This window comes from Acromyrmex echinatior, chromosome 8 (genome assembly GCF_024713525.1).
Source record: "Acromyrmex echinatior isolate Ae372 chromosome 8, ASM2471352v2, whole genome shotgun sequence".
Taxonomy (NCBI): Eukaryota; Metazoa; Arthropoda; class Insecta; order Hymenoptera; family Formicidae; genus Acromyrmex; species Acromyrmex echinatior.
In genome coordinates, this window is record NC_141859.1 from 3,194,066 (window position 1) to 3,206,286 (window position 12,221).

The 12,221-nt window shown below is 29.5% G+C and overlaps 1 protein-coding gene across 1 annotated transcript in view; it reads left to right on the plus strand.

Annotated features, from left to right (window-relative positions):
* Sur (Sulfonylurea receptor) overlaps positions 1-12,221 on the plus strand; it is a 17,207-nt gene continuing 4,986 nt past the window's right edge. Inside the window, exons 1-22 of the mRNA XM_011063043.2 lie at positions 1-267; positions 1,436-1,723; positions 5,152-5,412; positions 5,637-5,739; positions 6,146-6,373; positions 6,839-7,030; positions 7,115-7,261; positions 7,381-7,575; positions 7,756-7,893; positions 7,963-8,125; positions 8,371-8,549; positions 8,628-8,753; positions 8,980-9,217; positions 9,338-9,443; positions 9,551-9,812; positions 9,887-10,024; positions 10,362-10,601; positions 10,721-10,962; positions 11,213-11,278; positions 11,378-11,446; positions 11,528-11,619; positions 11,756-11,973. Of these exons, the coding sequence (XP_011061345.1) occupies positions 1,470-1,723; positions 5,152-5,412; positions 5,637-5,739; positions 6,146-6,373; positions 6,839-7,030; positions 7,115-7,261; positions 7,381-7,575; positions 7,756-7,893; positions 7,963-8,125; positions 8,371-8,549; positions 8,628-8,753; positions 8,980-9,217; positions 9,338-9,443; positions 9,551-9,812; positions 9,887-10,024; positions 10,362-10,601; positions 10,721-10,962; positions 11,213-11,278; positions 11,378-11,446; positions 11,528-11,619; positions 11,756-11,973 (3,657 nt within the window). The 5' untranslated portion in view covers positions 1-267; positions 1,436-1,469. The remainder of the gene's footprint in view (positions 268-1,435; positions 1,724-5,151; positions 5,413-5,636; positions 5,740-6,145; positions 6,374-6,838; positions 7,031-7,114; positions 7,262-7,380; positions 7,576-7,755; positions 7,894-7,962; positions 8,126-8,370; positions 8,550-8,627; positions 8,754-8,979; positions 9,218-9,337; positions 9,444-9,550; positions 9,813-9,886; positions 10,025-10,361; positions 10,602-10,720; positions 10,963-11,212; positions 11,279-11,377; positions 11,447-11,527; positions 11,620-11,755; positions 11,974-12,221) is intronic.

Sequence of the window (12,221 nt, forward strand, 5' to 3'; positions counted from 1 at the left end):
CCGCGAACCATTGGGAAGGGAGAACGCGTGTGACTCCTCTGTCTCTCGTCAATGCCGCGTGCACAACCGAAAGTGTCAAACGGAAGTCAAGTGTTCAGTTTCCTGTGTTTATTTGAAAAAGGGAAAGCGTTGTGACTATGAATCGCGCATATTAATGTTAATTGAAGTAGCGAAAATAATTGAATTGTCAGTTTTATCAGTACAATTTCATTCAGCACATCGAACAAATCAGGAGATAAGTTAAAAGAATGTCGATCTAATCAACAGGTAGAATATTTGATGTTGTCAAATAAATCCACATAAATATTGAAAAATCATACATATTGAAAAAAATATGAGAACTCTTAAGTTAAAAATTAATATATTTATTTTTTATTTCCGCATAATTTATAATAAACACTTTGCGTATTTTATATTTTAATAGAATAGATTCAAAACGAATTGAGAATTATTTATTAATAAGTACATCTTGCTAATAATTAGAATAAAAATTAAGATGTAACTATCTTATTTAATTTATTTTTAATTGTAAAATGATGAAACAATTAATGTGATTTTTATCGCGAAGAAGAATCCTCAATATTTGATATGAATATAAGGCAATATTGGGATTAAGAGAATTTGTTTAACATACAAATAACATATATCTTAACATCTCGAATTAATTTTTAATTAATTAATTCAATTTTAATTTATTAATTCAAATAATTAATAAATTAAAATTGGATTAATTTTATTTGGCCTAATTTTATTTCAGTAAAAAATCTTCAGTAAAAAATATTTTATTTATGGTAAATAATAGTATATTTATACGTATACATATATGTATATTCGTGTCTTATAATTCTCTTTCTTGGATTTCACGAGATATATGTTAGAATACAATTTTCCCGCGTATCTCACTTAAGATTTTCTTTAATTTTGTTATTTTATCGATTTCGTCCTTGACCTTCCTGAATTATTACGCATGAATAATAAAACTTTGTGTAATTATTAGCACACGTGCTCTCTCGTTATCGAATGTTCAAAGTTATTCAACACTTCGATATATTTTTAGAAGACACAAAACGCTCGACGAAAATAAGTCATTTGGTGCGCGGAATTTCCTAAACGAAATACAAATCTAATTCGTCAGAGGTGTTATTGCGATATCAATACAAAATAATATTAAAAAAATTATTTTTGAAAATGATGTGAACGGTAATGTTTATTCGGATTTAGAAATATTTTGGTGTAATTCATTTAAATCTATATAAATATCTGAAATGTGTACTACTTTTTTCTATAGAAATATATATATCTCAGGGATATTTAGTTTATGTGTAACATAATTAATTATTAATTTGCACACGTCAAAAATTTAATTAGTAGTTGTTATAAAAACAAATTTTTAATGATACTAATTTGATCCAAATAACATAATTTTTTTTTCTAGATGCGCAAAATAATTAAATAAGCCCTGAATTCTGATGAAAATTATCAGAGGCATAATCGAGATGGAGTTCTGCAAACAATACAAGTTTCTGAATATACTACCGCGGTTCACAGAACGAATAGTTTGGTCCTGGCGAGCTGGAAATGGAACGGTATTCCAGGTGCCGAAAAATAATCTGCACTCGCCGGCCGGATGTCTCATTGAATTAACAAATCTTTCCATCGCTATTCTTACTACACTCGTTGTTGCGATTTTAATTTTTAAATACAAATGCAGCACAACCGACAAGTAAGTTGACAAAAAGAAGATATATCGCATTGAAGCTGTAATTAATTGTAATAACTGATTACATTTATATTCATAAATAGTTTATATTTACGTTCCAAAATTTTAATTTTAATTATAATTTAGAGAGCAATTATTCCACGTGTTTAATTAAGTGAACAGAACTATCACTCGCGAACGATATAATTATGAAATACAAGATATTAATATTATAATTAACTGACTAATATAAAGTTTCTCAAATATTATCATATGTAACTAATCTGATACGGATATTATATGAAACGCGAATAATCCTTCGAAATATTACTCAAAATTACTTAATTGAAGTAAATTTCAATTAGATGATAAAATGCTCTATTTGGGAATGCCCCATGATTCAAGTGAGAGATGTTTTGTTAAGGAATTTGCTCCATTTGATGTCACGAGGTATATAAGCCAAATAATTATCCTTGTAATATTCGAAATACAACGCATTCATGACTTTTCCAAATTACTCTCACGATAATTATATTTTTAATATTACATTTTCCAAGATACTAGTATTATTCATCATATTGCAAATTATAATTGTATTATGATTAGCGATATAATGCATAATATGCAACGTTAGGATAATTAAAAATATAATTTTAATAATTTAATTATTATGTATAAACAGATAAATATATAATTAATTAAGTTTTATTAATCATATAACTATTACAATTTTTTCTTTCTTGGAAAAACTTAATTTACAGTTACCCTCTTACCAGGTGCTGAAAATAATTAATGTACGCTTCTCAAAAAAGCATATTGATTATTTTTCTCCGCTGAAGTCCTCGTGATTCATAGTAACACAGTTTCACAGAAGTAACGGACCACAAATCGATCAATTCTCTAGTATTTTTGCAACGTGATTCAATAGTTTATTTACTCGGAATATAAACATAAATTACTATTATTTAACTTATTGCATAATACTCACCTATTGCATAATACATTACGCACTCATTGCAAAAATTCAAATTTATTTATTGTATACCGACATCACCTACGATTATGAATATTTAATGAAATGTAATGCTATTAAGCAGTAAAAGAAAAATTATCTCGTCCTATTTAAGATATTTTGACAGTAAATAAATTATTTTTTTATATTTATTTTAATGGCTATAGAAAGATTTATTATTATCTAAGTTTGATAATTGAAAATATATCGGCTTATAATAAATATATAAATATTCTTTTATTGTTAACAACTAGGATATTTTTATTATAATATTTATTACTCTTACTATGAAATATTTTAGTGCAATAATATATTTAGCAGTATTTAGTAAACGCATGTAAGTGTGAGTAATTATTAAGTTTTATCCGGCAATTACTCTTACTTACTATGTATAATAACGCGCGCGTGTTCCTAGGACGTGTATAATTTTTGTCGTATGGAAATGAAGCAATCCCGTTAATCGCGATCGACGTACCTCATCGACACTGCAAGCGTTTTTATTACATATAAGCAATTAATGAATCGGAATACCGGTATGCACTCGAGCGTGAAGAAAAACGCCTAGTATTAATTACTGGAATAATTTATAGCAGGTTGAAACTCAGATCTCTCTCCTTCTCTCTTTCCCTCTCTCTCTCTCTCCCCTTCTTTCTTTCCCTCTCTCTCCCTCTCTCTCCCTCTCTCTCTCTCTCTCTCTCTCTCTCTCTCTCTTTCTCTCTCCTAGAATAAATGCACTCACTTTATAGGCACTTATACACTTATATGGTCACCGACTCACGTCGTTGCTGTTCGAAGATCATTAATACATTGACTGGCGGATAAATTTATTTTTTTTTTAAGTTTTTATATACTAATATTCTAAAATCATTAAATGTTTTATCAAATTTCTTATATGTTATATTTAATGTATGTTAAATTTTTTTATATTGAATCGAAACAAAAATTTGTAGAGCTACAAGCTTCAAAATTCAAGTAACTATATCTTCTTAAAAGTGAAACTTAAATTTCAGAAGTTTTAAAGCTTAAAATATCTGTCGAAAAGTTATTGTGTTTCTTGAGTTTTTGTGAATTTAATAATTTTTATATATAGAAAACTACGAGCGGGACGAAATGGAAAGTATTCTCACTTTATGGACCTGACATGTTTCTAAAAATATTTGCGAAAACTTTTGATATAATTTTTAAAAGGACTTGATTTGTTATTTAGCTTTTTTAAACAGAATTTTAGTCTTAAAGAATTTAAAAAAAAAGTAGTTTCCTTAAATTTAGTAGAAACTTATATTAACAAATTCACTATTTTTAACCTTTTGTTTCCGCATTTACATTCTAAACGCAAAAACTATTGTTTTTCTAAAGAAAGCATAAATGAAAACATGCCTGGACTCTCATAGACACAACATACGCGGCTATTACCGTTCACTTTGTTACTTGTACATTTGCAATAACGTTACACACACACACACACACACACACACACACACACACATATCAAATCGCGAAAAGAGTAATTCAGTAATTATTCAATTTACTGCTTCCTTCTATCTCACGATCGTACATCAGAAGCAAACTTGTTTCAAGTTTATGCTTTCAGTCGTTTACAAATTAACTAATTCAGTGTACATCGCTTGCCATTATCATAAAATTAACAAGTTACATAAATAGAACTTTTATATCAATATTCTCTCAGTGAATCTTTCCTATATGTTTTCTTTTTTAATAAAAGTAGAAATGAAAAATATGAAATAAACACGCTACATCTTTTTATCTTAGTAAAAGAAAGTATGAAGTCAATAACTTACATACTCATTAATATGTATCCCCTAATATATTTCAGTTTTAAATTTAACTTATACACTAACAACATCAAGTATCTGCAAGTATGATATAAGTTGATGTCAATGATGTCATTGGCACAACATAACGATAGACTCGGGAAATTCCAAACGAAATGACTCAGAGGCCATTCAGGTTCGTTAAGACGCGTACAAACTCAATCCTCTCATCATATACGCGCGTTTATCCGTTGAATACATAATATGTCTACATACCTAATGTGATTACAGAATGTTCTCATATAACGAGATATCTTGCCAACTGTTTTTTTACTATTCTGTAAAAGTTCAACTACTATCAATTAATGCTGAATTAATTCTACATTAACTCATATATAAACAAATTAATAATATATTATAATAAGCAATTCTTAAAATTTTTCAAATATTGTAATATATTTGTTTATATTATTATTAATTTCTAAAATTTGCAATCTTTTCTTACTTATATTTCTAATGTAAAAAGAATGTTTTCCCCAGTTTCGAAGAAAAATTTATTTTTTTTTAAGTTTAACAACATTTTTTTAAAGCAAAACAGAATATTCTGCAAATATTTATGACAGGCATGACTATATCATTATAAAAATAATGTCAACTTTTTTTCTTAGGCTTTCCAAGTCGTTGTTGCCACTTCACACAAGCAGAACTTTAATTTGTATATTACTACTGCTGAATCTCTTATTGGAACTGTACGAGTCCATACTGACAACGATTTCACTATCGTTAATCTTAACAATAATTGCTGTATTATTTTGTTGGATATTACATCGCGAAACCGAGATCAGAGATGGTTTCGGTACCGCCGCGTCGGGAGGTGGATTTGCGGTAATCGGTCTTACGCGAGCATGGAAGTTTTTATACTTATGCAGGTATATATTACTAATAATTATTAAGATAAAATACATAAATTTACTAATTATATTTCTCTCCGATTAATATCGAAACTCTTCACTTTCTTATATTTATATTATAAAATATTGCTATTATTTATATGTCGATAGTTTTTTGTAAGATCAATTAACGCTTAATCAATTATTATTAATAATAATTAACTTATCTCAAGTTTCATATTTATTAAAATGCTATTTTTTAGATTTGGCCTATCCATTCGATACATTCGGATTGCAACAACAGGAATCACCGCCGCTTGTTGCGGATTGCTAGCTATTATTGATTCTTATACCCTTTATCGTATGGTAAATTTAATTATTTAATATATCTTTAAGAAACAGACTTCTTTTGAGACGAAATTACTCATAAAAAAGTATTTTATTCTACAGAAAATACTATACTATCTAATTATTTTCTTAGACATATTTTCTCATTATGTTCTTCTTCAGACGTGAGAAAAACTTTTCGAAATGCATACTCAAAACTTGCAACGAAACACTTGCAAATGTTCGCCGTCTCCCCAGAGACGTATTAAAATTTTGCCCACCTCGTTTTACGACTTCCTCAATAAAGGCGAACAGCATCAACAATATTTTACTACTCCGTCTTTTCCCAGCGTAGAATATCGAATGTATAAACATCGCGTTGCCTGACATTTCAGCCCATTTTCTCACTGCAAATATATTTGCGACGATAATATTTCGTCGTTAGATGCAGAAAAGCAAGCAGTACACCGTTAAAAGGCCCGATATTGCATGGAACTCTTATGTGCATTCTACCTCACCATTTCTCAGCAAGATCACTTTCCACTGGATAACTGATTTGTTGCTGCGTGGTTATCACACACCGCTCGAACTCCACGATCTTGGGCAACTTCCGGACGAGGATACCACGAGGAATCAGTTTGAACGTTTTCGCGACATTTACGAAACCGAAAAGGTAACAATTTTCGTTTCTTTCACGATAAATAATCAATCCACTCTCGTAATGGCTACGCAATTTGAAAATGATTAAGATATTTAATTATTATACATTACACTAATAAGTATCATAAAAATACAATATATATCGCTCGTTATTATATTTAATATTAATATTTATTACATTGTTCTATAAAATTTTAATTTAAATTATCTTTAATAATTAATAAAATAAAAATGTTGTCTTGTCAAATAATGTAGTTAATATTAATATTAAATGTAATAGCTTATGATAATCTGTAGATAATATATTTATTAGTGTAATATATATATAATTAAATATCTTCGACAAGATTTTAATTTGTATAATTATTAAAAACATTTCTAATAATTACTAAAATTAAAATTTTGTCATGAGTCGCACCTTTTTATATATCAGCGAAATCTACATATTGTTTAGCATAAATCGAACTTAAATCCCTAGTTGAAATGCTGTGGACGAAAATTGTCTTTGTGGAAATGTTTTTGGAAACGGATATGGTTAACATTCGCGGCGGGTAGTATCTTGAAGCTCTTCGGCGACGCTATGACTTTAGTTGGTCCTATGACAATTCCGAAGATCGTTAATTATGCATCAAATTTGCAAAACAGCACAAATGAAAATTTTTTTTCGAAGGTATCGATACATTTCTCTACTGTCTTTTAAATTTATCTTTATTTTTTTATTTTAATATGCTTAACTAAAGGATTAACTCTTTAGGAAATTTTGACATTTTCCCAAATTTTGAAAAATGGATATTTCTTGGGGATCGTAGTTTTTCTTGTCACGATTTTGCAAAGCACATTGAAACAAGCCTCTACTCATGTGCTCTGCGTCGGAGGAATACGTTTGCGAATAGCTCTTCAGGTATTTTATCATGGATAATGTTTAATTTATAAATTATTAATTTTTTTGATACGCTCAGACATCACAAAAATCGAACAAAACTCGTTGAAATTTTGTTGAAATTTTGTTGAATTGTTTAGGCATTGATTTATGATAAGGCTCTTCGATTATCTTCATGGAGTATCTCTGAGGAAGAGAAGCTATCTGATAAAGATAAAGAGCACTATCAACAAGCAGCTGATGTTGGAACTGTAACAAATCTCATGGCTGAAGATGCGTACAACGTAATGAGTTTTTTCTGGATCGTTCATTACATCTGGGCCGTTCCATTAAAAGTAAGGATTTAACTAAGTAAATATGTATGGCGTATATTTTAATATCACAGAGAAAAAAACGTTTATCAAATTATACAAATATTATTGCAAAATAAATTACAAGTATAATTATTAATATAATAAAATATAATTTAAACAATTATTTTATGATTATTTTACTTTCGTTTAATTTGTATGCAGATTACCGCTATCATTTTTCTTCTGTACTTGAAATTGGGTATTAGCGCGATTATCGCAATAATTTGCTGCATATTGATCGTCACGCCGATGCAGCTATTTCTCGGAAAACAAATGTCCGAAAATTCCAAATCTATAACGGTAAGAAAGTGGAAACTATTTTTCCAATTTTCTTTTTTTTGAGTCTTCAATTTTCTCCAATCTTTCCAGGAGAAAAGCGACACGCGCCTTCGTCTACTTAATGAAATTCTTCAAGGAATACGACTCATTAAGCTATGTGCTTGGGAGAATCTCTTCGAAGATCGCATATATAGAACCAGAGATGAAGAATTGAAGCTGTTGAAAAAGGATTCCATATATTGGGCGCTTATTAGTAAATATACATATATGTATATAAAATAATAATTCCATTCTTTTCTTAAAACGTTTATTAATTATAACAGACCTTTCTAGACTTTTATGCTCCGATTTTGCATAGGAAACAAGAAGATAATTATTATATAATAATTGAAAAATTAAAATCTTGAATATAATATAAAAATTTTTATAAATTCAATAAACATTTTAATAATTTAATTGAAAAAAACAGGATTGTAAATTTATATATGATTATTGCAGACTTCCTAACACATGCCTTCTGCGTTTTGGTAACTCTCTTCACATTCGGTATTTATTTCTGGTTAGAGGAACGAAATCTTGATGCGGGAAATGTTTTTGCCAGTCTCGCGCTCTTTTCGCAATTAACTGTGCCGCTCTTCATCTTTCCGGTGATAATACCGATTATCATCAATGCCATGGTGAGGAATAACGTTCTCGAGTTAAACGACTTTTGAAATTCAGCCCCTTAAATTTGAAACATTCCTTCTTGGTTGTAGATTTCTACAACAAGACTAGAAGAGTTTTTCCAGCTTCCAGAGATCGTGAATATTCTGCCTGAATCAAATGATTATAAATCAACAACGGATATATTGTCAAAAGCAAATTCGTACATCGATAATAATGTGAGTTTTTAAATAAAAAGTCTTTAAAACTAGTTTACTTTATTTTTAATTGTATAAAGAAGATGTTTGAAGTTGTGTAAAAACAATAAGGTTATAAAGATACTTAAATTTAAAAAATCTACTTTGTGTAATTCTGCAATTGTATTTTTTCACATTTTATAAATTGAACATTGAATGTATTTGTTTCGACAATTCAGATTGAGGCGACGCATTATTCTTTTCACAGACAGAAGCACTTAATAGCGTTACAACTTTTGGATCGCTGGACAATATTGAAGAGGACGAGGAAGATTCACGATCGAATATCTTGCGTGAATTCGATCTGCCAATTGACTCCTCAATCGATACAGTATTCGAGAAAGATCCAGAAGTGTCAGAATATGTTCTTCAAGTCACACCAAGTACTTTTACCTGGGGGTCCGACGAAAATATGTTGATGGTTGATGCTCTCAATTTCCCGCGAGGTAAGTATATAACGCTAGAAGCAAAGATATTAGAAAATATAATAATGTATTATTTGTCATAATTTTTTTTTAAATTAATTATATTTAAATATAATAAACTAAGACTTCTTATGTTTTTAGGACAACTGACGATAATAACCGGAAAAACCGGAAGTGGAAAGACCTCTTTATTATTGGCATTCTTAGGAGAGATTCAGAAAACAAGCGGAAGCATGGAATGGACTAAGTAATTAAAATAAAAAAAAAAAGAGAAGAGAAAATAAAATCTCATTGACCTTAATTATGACGAAAACACATTTTCATTGATTAAAAATATTTTGTATTTCTTTTCAGGGGTCTGAAGATTGCCTACGTGGCACGACAGCCATGGCTCCAAAATGCAACCTTGAGGGATAATATTCTCTTTGGATCTACATATCGATCGCAAAGATATCGCAATGTCTTACACGCGTGCGCTCTTCAACCGGACGTGGACATACTTCCTGGTCGAGATTTGACCAGGATTGGTGAACGAGGTATTAATTTGAGCGGTGGACAGAAGCAAAGGGTTACTATAGCTCGAGCTCTTTACAGCGACGCCGATGTCGTCCTCCTGGTTTGTTTGCTTTGTATCTTTAATTTTTCATGCAAAAAATTTATATGCTGATAAAAATTAAAAATTGCTTGCAGGACAATCCATTATCGGCATTAGATCAGCACGTTGGTCAGCAGATTTTCGATTACGGTATCAAGAAGCTCTTGTTGAGAAACGGTCGAACGGTGATTATGATCACTCACAAATTGGAACTGTTATCAGCTGCGCATCAGGTTTTATTTTATATTCTTAATACTAATACTTTAAGTTAAGTTCTTAAAGATTTTATATAAATCAAAATATATATGTTATTTTATATTTACTGCTAGATTGAAATTTTTTTTAATGAAATGAATTTTTTTTAATTATAACTCTTTTTATTGATATATATTCGCTATTTGTTTATGTATGTTATTAGATACTTTGAATTAAAAAAATAAGTAATTTTTTCTTTTTATATTTCTATATGGATATTTCTATCTATATTTTTTATGCATATATAAAGAAATAATTTATATCTATTAAAAGATGATAAAAAAGCAGAAAAATTGCATAAAAATATATTTTAAGATAATTGTTATGGATGGTTGTCGAGTTCGTGCGGTCGGAACAAAATCGAGCATCGAGGATACTGATTCTGAATTAGCGACAGAATGGCGAATCGTGAATACGAGACACGAAGACGAGAATCAATTTCAAAAAACTACCAAGGACAGATGGTCTTTAATTAAACTAGTTTGTAGAATCAGAAATAAAACGAAAAAGCACGTCGATGACGGATGGTGGACCACCGATCGCGATGCCTATGTGGTAAATAAATAGAAAAAGCAAATATACATATTAACGACATCTTTGAAATTTATATATGAATATAATTTTACCATTAACACGTTAATCTGAATTGCGAATTCACTTGCCAATCCTTTTAGAATCCGCCAGCATTCGTACCTTTAAGATTACGCCGAACAACTTTATCCGGATCGAGGTACTGGAATCACGTTCTCACAGAACTTTTAATATCAGAGGAAGAATGGGATACTAATAGGAAACGATCGAAACCGCACCACGACATTATCAGATTGACAAGTCTTCAAGCGCGAAAACGACCGCCGCCAATTTTCCGACAGAACAGCACGCCGATTATTCTCGAAAATCGACATGTGCCATCAAGGTATAAAGAATTTTGAAAGATCATTTTTTTCTCTTTTGAACATATATATAGAATGCAATTAGATAAGAAGTCTGACGAGTCAATTTATAAATTTATTTCAAATTGATTTTTCTTTAATAAAATTTCGCAAGTTTTTATTTTCCATTTAAATATCTCTTTATGATTACAAAATAATTTCCGTGAAATAATATATAACTATATATTTTTTATACAAAATAAATTCCCTGTTTCAAGTTTTAATTTTATTTAGGAAAAGGAATAACACTTACAACAACGGACAACCCAGCGGTGTGCTAAAGCAATTCTTCTCTTCTAGGTTTAAATTTTTTTTTATATATAGATAATATAGTGTGATTTATTGTTACGAAATACTGTTGAAAAAGTAGAAGAGGAAATAATATAACGCAAACTTTAGGTATCCGGATGAAATGGCAATGAGCAAAGACAAAAATGTCCTGTCTCGACTGATGTCAGGTTCTAACAAGTAATTACAAAAGAATAAAAATATGAAAAAGAAATTATAAATAAGTAATTGACAATTAAATATTTTTTTGCTTCTTTTTAGAATTATTCCGCACCAAAATCAACATTATCATCTTCCGGTGAAAAAATCGTTAGAATCGCGAACTATCAATCAGACGGATGATGTAGAAGAAAGTTAGTTATTGAAATTTTATATATATATATATATATATATAAATTTTTTTATGTGTTTCTTTAATTTTTTACGCTCTTTCCTATTTTTTTCGCTTAAAATTTACAAACAGTTTTAATTTTTAAATCTTTCTTTTAGCATTGAACAACGAAGATGTAGATGAACAGAGCGAACATGAAGTTGACGATAAAAGTGGAATGGTCACTAGAATGATTTGGATGAAATATCCAAATGCTGGTGGATGGATACCAGGACTCGTTTATGCTATAGCAGCGCTGGCCTTCCAAATTCTTCGCGTGTATACTGACTTCTGGCTGTGTGAATGGATGGAGGAAAGCATTCGTTCGCCAGCAAATGTAAATAAATTTTATATATTAAAAAATATATATGAGATCATCTTAATATTAATTTTACAACGATAAGAATATCGCATTCGCGTATCGTGCTCAAAAATGTATTACTAGAGAAACTAGATCTGCGTCCCAATTAATATCAATAATCAATTGATTGCAATTACTATACGCACTTGTCACTAATATTACTAACTAAAGTTAAGAATAATTTATTGTTACTACGAAAAAATATTATATGTCAATATTTAAAA